General features: G+C 43.5%; 1 protein-coding gene across 2 annotated transcripts in view; it reads right to left on the bottom strand.

Moving 5' to 3' along the window:
- LOC124407848 overlaps positions 1 to 18,956 on the bottom strand; it is a 74,914-nt gene extending 55,958 nt beyond the window's left edge. For both annotated transcript variants that reach the window (XM_046884379.1, XM_046884380.1), the window contains exon 1: positions 18,771 to 18,956. In XM_046884379.1, the coding sequence (XP_046740335.1) occupies positions 18,771 to 18,825 (55 nt within the window). In that variant the 5' untranslated portion in view covers positions 18,826 to 18,956. The remainder of the gene's footprint in view (positions 1 to 18,770) is intronic.
- Between the last annotated feature and the right edge of the window lie 2,825 nt (positions 18,957 to 21,781).

Here is a 21,781-nt window from a genome sequence, read left to right as displayed (position 1 = left end):
ACTGTGACTTTGAAATGAAAGAGCGAAGATGGTTGATGGTCGGAATTATGCACGGTGATTCTGACCAGCTGGACCGCAAGAGGTTATACCAGGCTGTCGTCGGGGTCAAAATCGCTGACGCAAAACCTCCTCTCCGCATTGTGCGTTCCTACATAAAAGTACGTAGGTACGTACGTACGTACGTGGGTACACATAACGCGTCGCGAAAGCAACCGAGGAAGAACGAGCGAGTCGCGAAGCCAAGTAAGACGGCAAACACGAACGCCACACGTGAGGCGCGTTATACATACAGGCCTTATGCATACATAAAGGCAGATACGCCCGGTGTCAACAGCGCTCCGCAAAAGTCAGAGGTGACACTGTTATAAAGGTGATGATGGTTTACCGTTGCGTAACTCTTTACTCTCTCGTCAGCTCTCTGTCCCCCTCGGAGAGTCTCTCCTCTCCTCTCCTCCTCTCCCGCTCCCTGCTTCCAGCTTGACGGGAAACAGAAACCACGACTTGTACGTCTCGAAGTAGTAAGCTACGCTCTGCTTCGCCGAGTGTAAAGAAAAATCGTACATTCTGCCCCACCGCCCCCCCTCCCCCCCGCCCCTCTTTTTGTCTCACGCACACACGTTCACCAATAACCATTATCCATTAATTTTGGGCTACCAATCATGAACGTTATTACGGAATATCTTTTTCCAATATAAGTACCAAAAATTTTGACCCCTGATAATATAGCATTGTGAATTAGGAAAAGCATCGGATATTCAGCGAATTACGAATCACAGAGAGTCAAGAATGCAGAAGCTATCCTGAGAAAATAGATCTTTAATGAGGATCTTACGCGGAACTGGTTTGAGGTTGAACAGGCGTAACGCGACGGCTGCCTGATATTTTATTTATTTCTTTCTTTTTTCGCCGATTTTGTTCAGTCTATTATTTTATCATCCTCTTCGATCCTTGCCACAGCCATTCAGTGTTCATATAATTGGAAAGAATGATATCCGTACGGCTAGACGGTACCGTGAGGTGATCGATCAACGTCGTACAACCGCGGGCAATTGCGCTAGTCGTTGGGCTTATCTTGCGAATTGATAAACTGAAACCGATCTTTTATTATCAATATATCGAACACTTTAACACTCTGAGTGTGCTACGCGAGTGTCGATCGTAGGATCGAACGTTGCAGTATCGATCGACAGAGTGTTAAAGGTTCCCTTCATCAACGGGGACACCAGAGAACCTGAAAATGTTTATCACGAAGCACAACGAGCAATGAATTCCGACGAAGGCGTCTATACTTTGTTGCCGTATCCCACTCCCACGCTGATTTAACGTCCTCTAAAACCAATCGTATACACGACATGGCTTAATAAGCATTGGCAAGAGATCGAGTAACCCGAGTCCCCTCGTCAATCCCAGAAATAACGACCCAACGACGAGGATCCAAACAGCCTCTTACCTCGCGACAGGTTAACGGCAACATCCACCACCACCCCCCGATTTCTAAAAGCTCGAATAAAAATCGTAATGCCGGTAGGTGCGAAGAGCCGATGAATCGGTCGCAAGTCGAGGGAAGGAAGACAAAACTTTTATTTCGATTCAATCCCAAGTATCATTTATCGCAACGTAGACATAAGCGTGCGCGATAGCACGAGGCGTACGTATTATACGTAGGCCGGTGTCGAAAGAGAGGCCAAGGATACGTATCGATCTGTATAACGGTTACAAAATTAGCGTTCCCGGGTCTGGTACCCGAGCTCACTGAGTGAGAACACACAAGCGAAGCAAACAAGCAAACGGGCAATACGAAAGATAGTAGGTAGGTAGGTAGATAGGTAGGTAGTAGCCTAAAAAGTAATAATTTTTTACGTTACGCCACGCGTCTCGGGTTCTACCCGTACCTACACACCTAACTTACTTTCTCTTTTTAGTGAGAAACAATTCAGCCCGAATAAAAGTCTGCAGACACTCTGCGCGCCACGGACGGACATCGGTACGAAACGCGTTCCCGATTCCTTCAGTCTCGGAAATCGTTCGGTCTCGACGTCTAGCTCGGTGGCCAATTGCCTGCCGGCTGAGAACCGCTGCTCCACATTGGACGCAGGGCGGACCGGTTCGGGTCATCGAGGTTCTCCGGTGAGGTCAGGCGTCCTCTGAACGTGCGCGGTGAAGAGGAGGCGCGCACCCCTGATCACCAACACGTGGAAACGGTGTCGCTCCACTTCTGGAGAGCGATTTATGCTGCACACCGGCCGCGCCCAGCCGCCGCGCCGCGTTGTGCCGCGTCGCGTCATCCAGGTGTGCATTCGCAGTTTGCACACGTGTCCAAGGCCTCGACTCCGTGCCTTGGTTGTGTCGCGGTGCTGCGGGCGGGCAGGTGATAAGCCCACTAGCTGCATGGAGCCCAGACCCTGTCGAACCCAGAGAAGGAATATCGGCGTGAGATGTCCCCAGATATCGGTGCCCGGCTGCCAGGTCTATGGTACCGACCCGCCCGCGGCCGAGATCCTGGGTCAAGATAACGCCGGACTAATGTCACGCCCGACCTGACACTTCGAGATCGAGAGACGAGGTTGTAAAGTGATATTAAAGGATTAGCGTTTCTCTAACGCCGAACCAAACCAAACCACCTGACACCTTTGTTCGGACACCCGGTACCTAAGCGTTGAGATATCCGTTCAAAAGGCAGTCGCCTAACTAAACCGCGAATTTTATTCCCTCTTCCCACCTCTGGCGATGCCTATGGCTGAACAATTCTAGGCTCACAATTCTTCCAATACATTTGACTTTGAGACTCGTTCCTGACGGTTAGGCACCACAAATGTATCGCGCTGGCGAGTGGACAATTTTTCCGTATAATCTTAGTATCTCAATGAAATCTGAATCGTGAAGGACGCGACATATTCCCGGCGGCGCAAAGGTGCAGTAAGATGTAGATTTCTCCATTCCGATTTCAACGTTAACATCCCAGCTCCGACGTTACATCAACATGCGCAACAGTTTGTCGCCGCTAGTCTCTTCCTGCCTTCGACTGTACAGGCTATTCCTAATAGGACAAACAAGTGACATTAACGACAAATAACAATTGAGATATCCAACCATTACCCTGTACCGTCGTCCTGGCGGCGTGGCGGCGGTCGAGCATCACAGTATGAGCATTTATTACGCGTGTACCATAAATATGGAGGAATTAACTTTCAAAGATGTCGACGCGAGGCTGTCACTTGAGTGAAAAACGAAGCTGCAGAAGCGGACTGAACGGTAATTGAAAGAAAAAAACTCTTCATACCCGATTCGATCCGCCTCGGGGAGAACCAAGGCCGCGTATCAACGACCTGCGTGACCCCGCGCCGTTTGAACCCTCAGCTCTGGTGCAGACACGCTAACAATACAACGGATAGAGACCCATACACTGTGGCCAAAGTGCGTTTACACTGCAGCGAAGCGCGTGCGGTGGGCCCGTGGTGCCGACGACGCACTGCTGGTAAGGAGGCAAGGAGCTGCGCAGACCATGGATCGGGCCCACTCAAGTCACGAGTCACGAGTCAGGAGTCACACGTCGCATAAGGCAATGGTATGTGCTCGTCCGGCCTGCCTGTCTGCCTAGCTGCCCGACCGACTATCAGCTCGACGGCCTACCTCTGGCTGGATGAATGGTTTTGTCTTCGCAATCTGACGTTACGGTCTAAAAGGTTTTGGGCATATAATATAGAGTTGTCCTTTATCTGTGCTATACCCCACCAACCCCTTCTGCCCCTTCCCCCGTCCGCCTTTTCATTCCTTTTTTCCTCTAGACTTTGGAATTCAACAGCTCTATTAACTACACTCATTTTCTTTCGCTTCAACCTCCTGGATTATGTAGATCTTTCAAATTGACGTTAACTCTGGTACCCCAAGAAATTCACCCCAAGCAACCTATCAGAGTGAACCATGAACTTTGTACCAAGGGTTTTCCGCAGTAGATATAATGGCTGAGGTCACGTCAAGAAAGCATCTCGACTCGTTAGACGAATCAGTAAAGAACCATCAGCCGAAGGACTCTCTCCACCTGTGTGTTTGCAGCGATGCCCTCATTAAGCGACATTGTTCGGATTTCCATGTTCCGGGTTGAGGTCGAGGCAAATATACAGCTATGCTCTGGACAGGAGTCGCAGGGTGGGGCAGAGAGCGAAGCGCAGGAGTGCGGCTGGAGCGGTGGCAACCGCGGGTGCAATCTTCTGGACAATTAGCCTGGAGTTCGTGACGGGCCCCTCCTCGTCGCTGGCTTGAAACAACTTCTGTTCGCGTCCAGGAAGAGAGCTGCTCAAGCCACGTTCCCCGGCCGCCTCAATCCGCAGTCCTAGTTTCTTACCTGTCGCTTAGGTCCGATCGACCGGCAGGTGAACGTCACGTAGCGACACGACACGACACGACATGGTGATGAGACCGGTTCAAAATGAGCGTTATACATATTCAATTCGTTATTTTTTTCCTCTTCTCAATCATCACAACATTTCGTCGGACAAGATTGATTTAAGTTTGAATATACTTTCGATCTTGGACCCAGAAATCGTGTCGTCAAGTCTGATGTAACCATTCAAGTTATAGCGGGTTAAAAGTCCTGCAAAACGTGACACAACAAATGATATACGATCTGCAATCCAAGAAACAGTCTCATCGACCAATCATAGCAATGTCCCTTAATATGTCGTGTTTGCCCTTCTTTCGCAAGCTCGTATAATTACCGATCGACGCGACGACAAGCTTTTGATTCGAGTACTTAAGTGGGTATAATAAGGTGCACATCTCATGATTGAATTCTAGACGTCAGCGGCTCGCATAGTAGCTGATAGAGGAGATCATCGAGGCGCGGCGAGTGCTCCTCCCAACCGATCCTTGCTCGAGCTCCTGCCCAGCGATCGCTCAAGATAATTAATTACCCGAAGCCTTTCACACGCCATACGGTATAATATGAAATTCGAAGTGTGGAGCCGGGCGGGCGGAGAGGCAGTCAGGCGTGGGCGAGGCGCGAAAGATCCATTCATTACTACAGGAGCAACTGGATGTTTCGGGCGCACAATATCACCCGCTGGCATACGATGCGATTCTGATAAGTTGTAGATTAGTCGCACATTTCCCGTCTCTAAAAGACAAGACGAGGAAAAAAAAAAGGCAGGAAGAAATAGAAAAAACTGTAATATATGCCGACGTATTAATGAAAACTCGGTTCGAAAAGATTATGCGATGAATTCTTTTCTCCTCGTGTCTATATCCTCCTCCACGTGATATTACGAATAAAAACTGATCAAAATTGAAATCGGTCCCCGATTCAGCCGGGCAGGTCACTTCACTTCTTGAAGGATCACGCCGATCGGAGTTCGATCGGTTGTGGCCGTAGTTAAGAACACGAATGAGGACCCCCTGTTGGCGCCGTCGTTTAAACACTCCTCGATCAAGCTCAGGAAACGATCTATGGGATCCATCGGGGCCCCGGAGTCCCCTTACCGAGATATCTTACCCGTCGTATAGCCGCTGCGTGGGCAGTCGCTGTTTGTCTTGCCCTCGACTCCTCGCGGCGTTGCTGCAGATACTCGAGATCGTAAGAACCTCGAGCACGCAGACACGCAGACACGCAGACACGCACGGTAAGATACCAACATTTGTATCTGGAAGCGTACACACCTCCGTCGCAAAGCAACACCGCCAGACTCTGTTTGACAGCTGTTGACAGTTGAGCAAGTATCTATTGCTCGCTCTTGTTAACCAGGAAGGCGGCAGCACCCCTCCACCTGATGCATGCTCTGCACCGTATATCACCGTGAAATTATGACAGCCGTAGACGCGATACGATAGATACACGATACGAGGAAAATCTGATACCCGACTAATGGTATTGATACTCGTTGCCGGAATTAATCGTTGCACGGAGAAAAGAAAAGGAGATTATTTTACAGAAAAGTGGAGGAAAAGAGGAGTTACTACAAATGGAATGCACATTACGAAGTTCTGCATTTTAGGAAGTGTATTTCACCTAAAAACCTCACGTGTCCTTACTTCCCTGCAGCCTTGCGTAAAACCTACTGTTTCATTTTTTCCGTGTAGTTGTGATCGATTCGAGCAGATGCAATATCATTGCTTAATTTGGATCTATTTGAAAAAATTTATTCCCCTACAATTCTAGTAGATACGAGTTGTAAGATCAGTAAGCTGCAGATTCGAGCCGCTTACTCTGCGGATGAATCGAGCCTGAGTTCCGAACTCGAGGTTACAAACCATGCAAACTGAACGACGCGTGGGAGTTTTGATGGATTGTTATTCAGAACCTTTTGCACATATGTTATACCTGTACTACTCGTGCACGTCTACATTATCGCAGAATGGTAGATCAAAAGTATCGATCGATTCCAATAGTGGCAAGGTTGTACATTGATCTGTATTTTAGATGATCGATTTCTATGGTAACATCCCACATGCGGAGCTTGTCAAATCCACGTCTGATATTCGTCGCTGAGAACCGCAATATCCTCGTAAGTTAATAATAATGAAGATAATAATACTGGAAAGTATAAGTGGGTGGTAATTTAAACTGAGCTGCCACTCGTCGCAATCCAAGTAGGTGAGTTGACCGATCAACTCATTGCATGGATCACTTAGCTCGGGAGAACTCTGTGTAAAAATAGACCACGATACACCTGATTAATTACCGGCAATTATTGAAGGTAGGCAGATTAAACTCCCTTGCCCGGTCTGTCCCAGATACATATAACATCGATTTACGCAGTATCTGATACTGCAGAGGAGAACGAGTTTCACCGCGCACTGAACGTTGTTCGAAATCCATCACGTCGAAGGAGATACCAAGTGCAACTTATAAACTTTGGCACCGTGTAGTAGACGTATTTTGGATCAGTAATACCCACCACAAGGAAATCGGCACATATACGTGTTGCGAAAAGCCGATTATCGGTTAATCGATCGTCATCAGTTTGATGCAAACCAATAATATCAAAACTACTTCAGTAACCACTTGCACTGTTCTAGTGAACATGCCGGGCGTCGAATATATAAGCCGCGCTGATGTTCCCCGCCGTTTACGACTCGCGGTGAAGTCAGAGCTGAGCACAAGAGTCAGAGAAGAAGAAGAAGAAGAAGAAGAAGAAGAAGAAGAAGAAGAAGAAGCGGTAGGAGAAGGTGAGGTTGGCCGAGGTGCCCCCGGGGCGGCGGGTCACCCAGATTTCAATCTAGATACAGCATTCCTCAGTTAATTAGTACTGCCTGCCCAGCCAGCGATCTCCATCACTGACTGAACTGCTGTCCAGCCACCACTTCGCTCCTACACGCATATATGTATATGCCTAACCCGAGGTACCTACACCTCCACCATCATGCGTGTGGTAACGTGTCCATACACGTCCATACATGGATCAGAGCAGAACTGCAGTTGCAGGCGCGGCCCGGCGTCGCGGTCGTCGGATGTTCGAGGCGTCCGGCAATCAACCTTCGATGATGATGCTGCCGGTGCTGCCGTTGCGGCAGGCCCCTTGCCTTCTTAGTTGAATGTTTATCTGGTTTATTTTTTCATGACTACTTCTCTCTTTTGTATGTATACCTTTCCGTGCACTTTTTTCTATCCTTTTCATCTCAAGGCCGCTTGCAGGTCTTCTTCTTCTTCTTTTCTTGGCACATCGAACGGTAGCCCGTGGAGAGAGAGAAATTCATGCCTGTTGCGCAGGAACCATATCGGAAGAAAAAAACGTCGTCTTCTTCTTTAGTATTCTGAGAAACGTCATTGTGCGCATATTACGTATATTTACAACACAAAGCATTAAAGTTTTCGAGAAACGATCTAAGATCGAGTTATCATCTTAATATAGTTAACAATCGGTGATATATCGAAAGTGAATCAGATGTAACAGCTCCGTAGTTGTAAATGTATCTATCTATGCAAATGGTATATGCATGTGGGAGTGTAGAATAGCGATAAAGAATCCCTGCAATGCTATTCGGATGCTAATTTCATCAATGAATGGTAGTCTGTACGTTTACATAACGCGTGCGTGTGTTTGGATCATATGGTTATGAGGTGAATTAGAATGATTTACAATGATTGGCTCTACCATAAATATTCACGCCACCAATAGCGTAAGTAGCGACGTAGCACGCTGGCCAACAGTATTTATGTACGTATGTATGTATGTATGAATGTACCACATTCGAGGCCCAATTAATTACCTATACAACGTCCGTCAAATTGGCATCGAAACTCAACTGTAATGACCGATAAACCTGCTCGATATGTACAACCAGATGCTGCGTGTGACCTGCGGCATTAATTACGCCAGTTTCTGTCATTTTTGATCACCGTCAACGATAAATGTAAATATACCGAGCTAGGTAGATAAATTCTACCAATTTTCTGACACTTTTATACATTTCAAATAAAGCCGATTTCTAATGCTCCTAGGTACGTTCGTTAGACGATACATGCCTAAAGTAATATCGCGCCTCGAATGTCGAAGAAAGTAATAAATGCAGATAATAACCGAGAACTCGAAGACACTAAAGAACGTTTATTGGACGCGATTTTACCGGGACTTCGTATGGTGCGTATAAGTTTCCGCTTCTTCTTCTTCTTCTTCTTCTTCTTTTTCGATACAGCAACCCGCAGAGTTGAAATTTCACGTTTTCTCACCGACGCGCAAGCGCCGGAGTTAACGATCTCGTTTTATCGCGATACGACCTCTTCGCGTTCATCGACGACGTCGAATAGCCGGCTATAGACTGGGAAATGCGTGGCTGAGAGTCGACCTGGTGGTCACCACCTACTCAACTCGGCGATCAATGCCTGTTAATTGAAACGCAATGTCACACGCATGCCTACGACGCCCCCGGCTAATGAACCAATTGTGAAATGCGTCGTTAATTTCGCTCCGTCGCGGCGTCGCGTCAGAGTCGTCCAGCCAAGCTGTGATAGACCGAACGGTTGGAAAACAAGTCCGGATAACGATCCATGTGCCGATAAACAAATTTCTCCACAAAGTTTGACAAGTTATACGCGTGGCAACATTTTTCACCTCCAACATATCATAAATGAAAAAATTATAATCCGAAAGATTATTTAAGCGAAGACGTTGGCCAAGTTGAAATTCGCTAATTGACAGATTCGTGGTGCAAATATTGCAGCCCTGGATAAGCTGACGGTAAGACCATCGGGCGCGAATTTTTATTGGTCAAAGGTTGATGCCGCTCTATAGTGCAGTAAAAAAGTAAAGTCGACCGCACTGTCGCGGGCTAATTATACCCGACAACTTCTTTCGTGCAATTCTGCAGCCCTCGTGCGGCAATAAACGTTAAAGTAACTGTTCAAATATTTCGTCCTTTACGATCCTCGAGACGCGTGTATATATATATATATATATATATATATATATATATATATATATACATATATGCATGTAAGGGAATTATCTTCAACAGAATTACCGTTTGCGGTGGATGCGAAATCGTCGGAAAAATCGGTTGACCCGATACTTTTAAATCTTGCATTTTTATACTCGAAAGTAAATCCTAAGTTCATTTGCGTAGGATTTTTTTTTTTTTTCACAGGTTTCAGGCTCAAAAACTTTTTATCTCAGAATCGATTTGTAGCCGACCTTTTCGCCTAATTTCCATCACAACAACCAGGGAATTGTTTAACGAGTATAAATGATTTGAAGAGCTTTTTTGAGAACAGATTTAACATACTCGACGAGAGGCCAGCTATTAAAGTTAGAAAAGAAAAGTTTGCGGGGAGTCGAGGTCACGAATATTGGGTGCAGTCGATAATGGCTGAAATTGCTTTACGAACCAATTGACAATGGTATTTGTTTATCTATTTGTCTGTACGATGTTGACCCGAGAATAAAGGACTGGATGTCGCAACGCGGTGCAGAGCACGTATTATTGTCAGCAAATTACCACCGAATAATAGCCTCGGGTCTAAAACGTGACGGCGAACGGAATCTGTCTTATGGTTTTTCTTGAGCCGTTGGTGTGCAGCAAACTCAAATATCCCTGAGTCAGAACGTGGACGGTGAGTCAGGTGTGTCCGCATTTTAACGAAAGCGGTAGATCGAGTTTTTCAAAGCGTAACGTAAAGTCGATTAAAAAACAATAGAATTCAGTCTCGTGTTCTGAAACAAAAGGGTCAGAAGGGAGGGAGGGGGGGTTGCATAACACCCTGGCAAATTAGCCGAGGATGTGCTGAGACGTGAAGTGATTCACGATGAACGATTAGCTAGCAAGAATTTGCCATTCGACAAGTACAATAATTGGCGTGCCAGCGAGAATCGCAACAATTTCAATATGCAACGGCTAATCGTCAGCAGCTTTGCGTTTATATACCTGCAAGCCGGAAGACCGAAGGGCAATCAAAAGAGTCCAGTGCCACGACTAACGTTCTTGCACCTCTTTATTGCACCATCTTTCACATTCATGGATGCACTGAAAGGCCGGGCTTCAACACTCGTCGGCGGGTGAGTAAAACTCAGCGTTAAGTGGCTCCGCGAACGGCTCTACTATGGAGAGTCAGGTTGAGGATGTTGAAAAAGAAAGGGGAACGAAAAGAAGTGGAAAAGAAAAAATAAATCACTGACAAGCCAAAATGCATGAACAATTTTGTAATACTTTTATTTTCAACGTGGGACGTTTTTTTTTGTTTTTTTTTTTTTTACGACCAACGGAAAGTCCGCGCGAATAACGGAATCAACTGACTTGAAAGAAAGTTGCACCTGATCATATTGATAAATTTTCATATCTGTAGGATTTTAGATTTTTAGAATTTTAAAAACACTTTGGATATTTCGAAACGATAAGAAGACCCTGATTCTGCTCTACGAGATCTGGAATGGTGAATCAAGAGAATTAATACCGAACTGGAATTTGTTAAAGACTGTCACGTTTCGGAGGTTTTTCTACATCGTTACCGCAGGCACGTCAAATTGGAAGCAGAAAAAAAAATTTTGGAAGATTGAATTCGAAACAGTTTACTGCCCTGAAGAAAATCTACCAACGATCTATGCGTGTCTAAATAGACGATAAGTAGTTTCTTTGTTATTGGTTACGTAACGTCGTGAAGGATCTCGTACCTGCAAACCCGCAAGAGTGCAACCTGATACAGGTTGTAGGCGAAGGATGATGTTGAGTGGTTGGGTAAATAAAATACGTGAAAAAAAGATGGCTTTAAAAATACACGGAAAGACGATGTTTTTGAGTCTGTGAGAAAAGAAAAAAGAAAGATAACATCAGCGAACACTTTGATTGCATGAAAATGTTCAAATTTTAATAAAATTTATCGTTCAACGGGCATTTCGAGGTAAATACACACATACGTGTTAACTTGTACAGGAGATAAACAAAAGAAAAAAAAAAAAACTAATAATAATAACGCCAACGTTCACACACAGATTATTCCCAGAAGCGGAGCGCAGGATACGTGATGGTGGAATTACGGTAGTTGGCTTATGCACGGGGATAAAGTAAGTAGGAACTTGGTTGGGAGCGTTAGGTGAGTTGTCAACCATGAACCAGTGCCAGAGCCGGGTGCGGTTCAATCGGGGAGGCAATACGGTCGCGCTCGTATTCCCAGGACGTAGCATTAACCGTGGAATCATCCTGAAATATGGGGAGATAAAAACAGCAGGCTACGAGGATGAGGATGAGGATGAGGAGGAGGAGGAGGAGGAAAGCCGCGGTCTTCTTCTCTTCCTCCGTGGCAGCAGCAGCAGCACCCTGCAGTTGCAGTCAGGTCAGGTTACACGCATCGGCGGCGAGTGTTATCCACGTCTTAACAAGCAACTAACCTTCGCCCGACCAATCGCCTCTCCTTACTTGAAAAAGACGTTAATATTCCCATCCCGTTTCGCACATACCATCGTCAACGGTGTGCTCCGGTTGCCTTTCCACTCTCCGAATCCCCAAGAAAAGACAAGTAAGTTAAAGTAAGAAATGTCGAGATAAGTATACTTTGAAGAAATCTTGATGCGAAGTAAATTTCATCGACGTCTTTCCCGCATGATCTGTCCACGATCCCTTTGAATTTGTCTATATATCAAACATTTTTTAGAGCATCAATAAGACGTTCAAACTGTCTAAACCGTGAGAAAGGATGACCCTGTTTAAAGTATTCAAGCGAAGCGAGCGTCGTTGTTGACTGAAAATAATTCCAACGCGGTCCTCCATTCACGCCTTGAAGATGTTGGACGTCGTCGCTTTATCTCTGAGGGTGCAGCAGCATTGGATTCAATTGCCGTCCGATGTTAACAACACAACAACGCGACGGTGTAATGAGATTCGAATTCCGCTGTACTGGCTTATAATTATGCATATTGGAAACCTTCGGTATATAGTCTTAAACACAATTAGGCGTATTAGGAAGTTGAAGGGCCGCGTAAGAGCGTTCCAAGGGTCGTAGACGTCCTTAAGAAAGTGTCGAGTTGAAATAATGGCTGAAAACATGACTATATCAACCCAGAGATCTCCATCGGCTCATTTTCATGATCGTCCCCGTCCTTTCTCGTCCGTGCTTGCGCGAGTCTCTCTCGCATCCTCCTCCCCCTCCCCCACTTCACATACACACCATCCTCGTAAACTCGCCGTTTTACCGCATCTCCCGGCATATTTACAGCATTTAAATATATTTACGGTGCACCCTTCCTGATTTTCACTCACATATTTCTCTCCTTATTCTCTGTTCTGCTCTCCTTATCTCCCCCCCTTCCAAGAGACGGTCTCTGCAACAGTCCGATCGCGAATTCTTCTAATTTCTCGTTTTTCCAGTTTCTGACTAAATCACGTCTCAGTCCGTCGTCTCTTTATCTATTTTTTTTTTTCTCAGCCCTAGGTTGAATAGCGTTTAGAACATTTGATGTCCCTGAGAATGGGGGAAAAAATTCAACAAAGCGTGGGCGGATTCGAAGTCGTCGTGGTACGAAAAAAAAAGAAAGAAGAAACAAAAAAAAAAAAAACAAGAAACGAAGAAATAGTGTTTGAATTTACGTACAGGAAGTCGACTGGACAACAAAGGGTTTTTAGAGACCGGCTGCGCGGGGGCTGAAGCAAAAGCCTTCGGGCTATTTGGTATTCGAAAGGGACGCTCAAGCCAGACGTCATACCGACACGGTGCCAAGTGCCGGTCATCGTGGGATGCAGACGCCGTCGGTGACATCTAAATATGCGGAGACTCGGTACCTCACACTTACAATCACACTTCACGGCTCTTGCCGAAAAAATTAAGTCGTTTTTACTACAGTGGAGTCGAGATTGGCGATGAAAAAAAAACGTAACTCTGCAATTTGATAAGTTGATCCGATTCCTAATCGCTAAGGTTGTCGTATTTTCGGATAAAGGCGATTCTAAAATACCAACGAACGGAAATGGCTATATGGGGTTTTTCTGGAGAGAATTACTTTTAGAAGAACAACAGAGTTATTCTCATCAAAAAAGAAGGTACTGATCAACGATTATCAATTTGGAAGTGAATACTTGAACAGCCGAATTATTATGATTAAGGATGAATGAATGGTCGGTCACTGCATCGTGAATACATTTGTTTGGTGAGATTACTGACTCGCTTGACGCGTCTGTAAAAAGTGAATTGAAGATGCGACCACTCACACACACACACACACACGCACACACACACCGTGACGTAAAGTTGAAAATATATTTTTCCCACAACTCCTTACCAAACAGGTGGTTTTAAGAATTCGAGTCTAGAGTACATATATAAACCATTAAGCTGAGGAATTACGTGAGTTGAAACGAGAATATTAAGGTGTATTTAGGGGGTCGGTGAAAGAAGACGCTTAGACAAACCCTCGCCAAAGTAAACGAAGGTATAATTTACCAGCTTTTCGAACTTTCCTTCTTTCTTTTCTCTACAACTCCCACTCTCTTTCTCTTTTTCTCTATCTCTCTCTCTGTATTTTTTGTCATTCTCAAACTACCGAGGATTAGTGACTGACAAGATGTCCAAGCGATAAAATTGGCAGTTCCGACATCGCGCTTTAAAATTCACAGAGAAAGTTATACTTGCACAATATAGTCTGTGAAAAATAAAAATTCCAACCAACTTTCATCGCGAGAAAATTAAGTCCAGAATACCGTAGTGCGATAAAAAAAATTGCTTTTTTCTCATCAACCACAGACGACATGAAATAAATTTTCGAGCCTGTATCGATAAATAACCGACAACTTCGATTCACTTTTGTAAGATACTGATTTCTGATCTTCGATGAAACGGTCGAACCTATCGATCCTAGTTACTCAACCAGGTTCACAGATCAATCGTCGAATCGCAAGAGACCGCGGATACAATAAGTCGCCGATAACACAATAAGACATTGGCTGAAAAGATTGGAGGATAGTAATCGTTGCGCGTGTAAGCCGCAGCTATACCATATCTTAATTGTAATCAGCAAGCATATCTGCAGTACAATGCAAAGACCGAGTAGAAGGTACGTTAGGTTCCTACCTTCAACACGTGCAGCATTATAACTGGTATGTATGTATATACATACACACAAGTATAGGGAATAAAGTTTTGACCGACGCCAAACAGACCCGCAAGTTTCTTGTACATACGCGACTAATGGACTCGGCTATACTATGTATAGCTGATATGCAGTTTGTATCCGCTAACGATCTCTCTTCATACACACACACACACGGGCCATGATTAACCCCGTACGCCTGATCGCCTTTAGGATTTGCGGTTTTCTCCAAATACCAAATCTAGCAGATAATCCACTTATGTACGGAGTGTAGTATTATTAGTTAATTAGCTGTTCGATTAGCGGGCCACAATAGTTGTTAGCGTCACCGTACGGGCATGATTTTTTTGATTTTTTTTACAGAGCACCCTTGAATCCGCAGGCTTTATATCCATCCCTTCGAAATCCCTTCGAGATTACGGATTTCAAGTCTCATAGGGTAAAAATCGGATACTATAGCTCATTAATCGTAGAGTAAGATATTCGATGATTATAAAACCTGTTTCGGAGTGAATTCAACAGCTTTTTCACTTTTTGCATTCACAGCCTCGACCTTTGTACAAATCGATTGAAATAAGGAAAAAAAAAAGAGTTTGAAAATTCCGACAAGATAGGAAAGAAAAAAGTTATTATAAGATTCGATTCAGCGTTGCAGGACTATTAGGACAAACTATAACCTGGCCTGTAAACCCTGTATGAATGAGTAAGTCTAGAGGTAGAATACTCAGCATAGCTACTTTCACGCTGCTGATTAGAAATAGACTAGTCGCTACTACTACACAGAATCAAGTCCTCTGCAAGACATAGCCCAAAGCGGTTGTTGCTGTTGTCCAAGGAAGCCTCGCTGTTTGGAACTAATAGCTTGGCTATTATTGCCTAAAATGACTTGCCAGCTTTCGTTTGAGGCCTGAGTCGACGCCGCCGCTATATCGAATGGTATACCCATAGTGATAGACACGCCCAATTTTCTCAAGCTTGGAGGATTCGTGTTCGAGATGATGAATACGGTCGTTGCGAAAAGACTCATCGAGTTTCATTTCTGCCAAACAAGTCGATTAGATCGAAGTAAAAAAGCAAAAAACAACGAACAGTAGTGCATTCTCTGTGATTGCAAACCATTCCGCGATCCATAAACAAAATAGATATCAGTCTGTCGAATAAATAACGAAACAGTTGATTAGGTTTCTATACGAATGACAGTGGCTAATATTTCTTCAAGTCCATTGCGGTGCTAAACTACCGCAACTTTGTGTAAATATTGAGAATGAAGTATGAATATGCTCAGGAGGCTGAAGTTAGTAACGTCAACGTAACGAAACGTCAGAGGAGAAAAAATCATCAAGTTAACTTTGTTTATGTATTATGTTTCGTTTATCATGGTTTACTAAGTTTGAGAAAATCCTAAATGTGCAAAGTAACGCGATTTCTCCCTAACCATGCATCGTTACTGTAACGTTACTTTAACATCATTCTCACAAATGTACCGCGTTTGCATCGAAGATCATTCTGAAATAACGGCAAATTCTGAATTCGTACAATTTGCGTAGAAGTGTTCGATTTGATTTTGTGTTTCGTTCTTCTATGTGGTGAGTAGCTAAATTGCGTACATCCGGAGTAAATTATTAATCTGACAGTGGGCCGTGTGTTCGGTGTTCAGTGAGCAGACGTCGATCATTACAGACGAAAAGTTTTTAATACGAACGAAGCCACGCCACGGGGCTAGGCAAACGCGATTGGATTCGCTTTACCGTTTGAAACCAGAGCCAAAAAAGAAACCTTTTACCAGCGGTGAGCGCCGACAAAAAACGTTAATTTATGGCCTGTGTACACTGCATAATTCGACTTTTAGCCGGGGTCAGCGGGAGCCGCGACCTGCAGGCTCCTAGGCAATGCTTGTGTTAATTTCTACACGAGATTCAGGCGTCTGTGTTGGTGCAACGCGCATCGCCGCGTAATGTATCGAAAAAAATAGAATGAAGAAGAGAAACGCCTCGTACCTTAAGGTATTATATACGCACTCACCTCCTCATCCGGCGAACATCGAGCAAAAAGCAATTTACGATTAAAAACTTTGTACGCAATCAATCATTCGTCCTATTCGACGTAGTGTAATATCAGTACGTATAAATGCCTGACGGCGTCATACAGCTGCGCTAAAATCATCTCCTATAGACGTATACCTAAATTTCTTTTGTCACTGTGTATATTTTTTTCATTCCGTAACCCTTTTACCCAGTTCGTTCCAACAAAATTCTATTCCTCTCTTCGTTACTACAATAATACCGACAGCTTCTTTATCATCAGCAGGATCTTGTGGTTTTATTTTTTACAACTATTCCCCCCCGGCCTCGAAATTGAAAACGGTACATTTGATTAGCCAAAGTAAATACACTTTAACGCAAGGGCGATAACACTTGAGATTTTTTAGCGAGATTTTCGAGGACTTTGAGTATAATTAAGCGGCGTCCTTTGGGGACTGGAATATAATCATATGCATATACATATAATGCGTGTTTGTGTGTGTAGGTATATATATATATATGTATGCTTGTTTATGCGAAGTGTCGGTAATTAAATTTTTCTCATTTGCTTTCTTCTCAACGTCTGACCGTTTAACCCGCTGTAATGACATTAATTTCCACAAGTAATTGCCGTCATATGCCTGCGACACGCGGGTGCGATGATAACAGGTGATTGAAACTTTTTATAGCTTAATTAGAATATATAACAATCGCGACAATGTTTCAGTTAATATTCCCCGAGGCTCTGATTAGAATAACATTGCGGTTGTCTTTTGCAGTTTTTTTTGCAAGGAATCACTCGATAAACCGGGTGCAGACAAGAACAAACAACCAGTCAATTCTCAATCCGGTTATTCGATCATATTGCGGGTTCTTCTGCGATCTATAACCATTGCGTTCTCGTTGCAAATATTTATTCCTTTATCATTCGTGTTTGCTTTTCAATTTTCAATAGAATTTCAGTGAAAACTTGCAATTTTTGTTGGATATTATAAAATATGAATTTTAAGATTAAATCTAATTAATTGTAAGTGAAAAGACAAAAATAAAAATCAAGAACCAAACACTGAACGATCGAAAATTCGTAGTTGGTTCAATTATTATCAATCGAGTCTATTACTTGTATAAAAACTATCTACAATTTATTCGAAAATAAAGTCTATTTATTCGATAATATTAAATCAACTAAATCTTCACACATTTCGATTGATCATAAATTTAATACAAAACCACAAATGGAAGAGATCACGATAACCGAGTGAGACGTCAGATCGAATCGACCACAGTGGCGGAGAGTTCTCGCGGTATTTTACGATTAGTTCCTAATTTCGTGTATTAGAAGGTAGAAGAATTAGGAGAAGAGGAAGCACGGTTCTAAGCGTGAAAACTCGTCAATGCGAGATCCGCGATATACGTTCCGGCTCAGCGAACCGCGTTAGTATTATCTCTCGATTAATAGATCCCCGATCCAGGCCGAGGCTGCAACCTAAAAATGACGGAAGTTTTTTTCGGGAAACAAATCACCAAATCGCAACGTCATTATAAGATTTTCCCAATTAATCAAGTTATCAACCGTCGAAGAAATAAATCTTAATTATCGTCGGTATATTGATTTTCCACGAGTGACATTGACAGTTAACGATTGTCACCGAGCAAAAAGCAACAATTAAAGGCCTAAAAAAATTCCGCAAAAAATTGTCAAAATAATTTTTCTCACACAAATAGATACCAAACTGCTGCTACTCTGCAGTGCAATCTTTCCGACGAATACTTTACGAGTGAATAAACGAATGATCGAATTCAACGATACAACCTCAAAGACACCAAAATGCCGGACACTTTGAGATCTGAGAAACGTGGACAATTTTTTTAGAAAGATTGAAAAAAGAAATATTGGATTGCGAAACCGAGAGTCGAGAGAATGGTTATCAGAATCGAAGCGCCGTTTCGTTTTGAACAAGTTTGAAGTTATCGTTATCGTAACAAAACATTGTGAAAAAAGTGACAGATTTCTTGATTGTAAAACGATTTTTACGGAACTAAAATGTCGAATTATGATTGTATTTTGTTTCATTACAGTTTCCTGAATTCCAGCCGATTCCAAAATCGCACAATAACGATTTTTCCTGATCACGAATCTCTACGACAACGTCACCAACTACAACACGACCTCCTCGACGACTTGGGGGAAGCTTCTTAGGGTAAAAAGAAAAGAAAAAGAAACAGGAAGAGAAGAAAATCGACTCACCAGTATAGCACCAAGCCGGCCAGACGACGGGACTCTCGGTGTCGAGCTCCCTCATCCTCTCAACGACCCGCGGACATCGCCACTCCGATCGTCCCGGTGTAACGTTCGTCAAAATGTCCAGTTTGCAAAGTTTTACCCGCAGCGTCAGCGTTGAAATAAGGGGGATGATGAGGGTGGGGGTGTAGGAGGGAGTTTGAGAGGGAGGTGCGGAGATAGGACGTCGGATTTCTCTGCAACGATCGACAGATTGATTCCCTTCGACGACGATCGGGACTCTCGTCGCGACGAGAGCGGGACACTTTACGTTTGAGGTGCGATATCGAGTCGTACGGAGAAAGGGCTAAACGCAACGTTCGACCTTCTATAGCGTCGTCGACCTTGGCCAGAGTGCACCTGTCGATTTATCCCACGGTTCGAACTGTCACTTAATTAGCTTGGCGACGGTGGCGGCGTTCCGGGAGGCTGCTGGATGGCTAGCTAATTCATGGACCGGACTAAAGCCTATAGCCGGTGGATCCTCTAATTAAGCTCGACACGTCGTCGTCTTCCGGCGTAAATCCCATGTGACACGAGCTCTGCACGTGGGACGATGATTCAGGTATACAGACAGACAGGAAGGGTGGTTTTAAAAAAAAAATAAATAAATAAAGATACCGTTCACTCTTTAACACAGATGAAGAATTTGACGTCGATGATAATGCTGACGACGACGATAAATCGCGGATGAATTTTCACCGCCTCTAACATGTCTCTCGTGGTTTCCAATCAACCGACTTGTGTTTAAATGAAATAAAATCACTTTTTCACACTATTGTACATAAGTAAGAAAAAAATCAGATGCTGCAACGTAGTCGGTTGCATCGAGGATGATGAATTGATTATTCCTCACTTCCTCATCGTCACCGGCACTGCGAATTACTATCTCGTTTCTCGTCTCGGGAATGTGACGGAAATCACCGAAATATATATGCGACACTTGCGATGTAAGTAGGTGAGAGAGCCAAGCAGAGCGCAGGTGAGCGCAGCACTCAGCACTTCGTTCGGTGCACCTGCCGCGAGGGTCCGCGTCGGAATGGGAGCGGGGCAGCGGGCAGCAGGTAGGCAGGCCCTGATCTCGCAGGTACAACGGAATTAGGTGGGGGATCGGTCACATGGGGAGTCGCTCCGGCCACACGGAGTCTGTCTCGCCCTGAAGGAGTAGGAGCACAATCAGCCGCGACACACGGCCGAACGAACGCTCTATACCTGTCACTGCGGTTCCCTCTCTCTCTTTTCCCTAGTATAGCACTTACGGCACAAACTCGACTGCGGGTTACTTCAAGTGTGGGACGTACGACGATAATTCCTCTCTGTTTTGACCTGTCAAATTTTATAGCGATATCTGACGACGTTAGGGGCGTTGGGGGGGGGGGGGTCAAAAACTTGGAAGGATCGATATTTCGAACTGTAGATACATCGAGATTTTGAAAAATATTTAAGTAAAGTAACGAAAGACGATTTGTTGGAGATTTTGATTTTTGAAATGAGCAATGATTAGCGATCATTCTAGTCAGTCAAACTTTTGAAAATAAATTGCGTGGTAACTTGAATTGTTTAAATCCAGACTTTTGTCATACTCTTGAAATCAGTCGAGACTCGGAATAATTAATTCTAAACTTCTAATTGTATCCCCATTATGACTATTATTTTTTGTTAATATTTACGATATTGTTCAAATCTTTTTCGATATTACAAATAAAAGGTTAGTATCTAAAATGCGATATACCTAAGATCTGACTGTGCCAATTGCTATTACTCACTGATCCAGTCTATCTTTCTATCCTAGCTGATCAACAGTCTATGAGATTATTGTTAATTTAATTGTTGACGTATAATACTTGGATGTTTTTGTGCCGTACGGTTTATTACAAGTCGAGGTAAATAAATCGAATCACTCATTCACTCGCTCTCTTCTTACCAATCGTTTTATTGATATCTTGTCTTGATGTTTTGATGTACATCTTCATTTATCTCCCAATTACTCTTCTTTTATTTCGTTATTTTATTTTGTTTTACCTTATATTTATTCATCTATTTCCGCTCATTGATATTTCTATTTATTTCTACACTTTATATACAATATATTTCTATTTATTTTTATCTATTTACTCGTTAAATATAGTTTTATTCTTTCTTTCTTTTCTCCTACTATCTTCGTTCAGTGCTAATTTTCATTTTGTTGCTTCCTCACTATTTAGCTTATAAGTTATATCAATTTGTTTGTATGTTTTTTCTATGTACTATTAGTATTCCCGTCCGAGGGAACTTCTGTAGTAAATATCTCATTCTGTCGTTATTTTCTAGTTTTAACTTATTTTGTTTTAAAGATCTTTTCCCCTCTTCCTTCTCGTCTTGTTCCTGTATTCCTATTTATATTGCGTACATATTTTCTTTTTACTTTTCTTTTTTTCATATCGTATTTCCCTCAATCAATGATCTTCTAATTTACAATAATCTGTTTTGCTTCATTGTACAGTTTATACTGAGTTTCAGACAATCTCTAGGCTGCAAGATATCGGTTCGTCTTCTTCTTCTTCTTCTTCTTATTCCTCTTCTTAGAAAAAAAAAAAAAAAAAAAAAATGTTTCATTTATAGCCACTAACGTTGCTACCTTCAAGCTCATTGAATCACCGATTCCGGCTTACTATTCGTGCTACCGTGATTTGAACTTCTTGAAGAAAAATCATCGCCATCATCGCTCGCAGTGTCGTTAAATTCGAGTGATTGAAAGTTCGCGTGTAACGTAAGAGCAGCGAGTCGAGTGCAGTAAGTAATAAGCCGTGAGTGCATTTATCCAGAAAACCGGAGCCCACCGCACGTTACTAACCAGCGGCGTATATCGAGCGTGTATTTATTCCGAGGATTTACGACCGGAGGAGCCTGGATAGGCGCGTTCAGGTTCCTGAGGGAGCTCCTGCGAGACAAGAGGTTACAACGTCTTCATGTACCGCAGCTTCCCTCCGCCTATTTTT

The sequence above is a fragment of the Diprion similis genome, chromosome 7, assembly GCF_021155765.1.
Source record: "Diprion similis isolate iyDipSimi1 chromosome 7, iyDipSimi1.1, whole genome shotgun sequence".
Classification (NCBI taxonomy): domain Eukaryota; kingdom Metazoa; phylum Arthropoda; class Insecta; order Hymenoptera; family Diprionidae; genus Diprion; species Diprion similis.
Note: the sequence above shows the minus strand (reverse complement) of the source record. Positions and strands in the feature narration are given on the sequence as shown.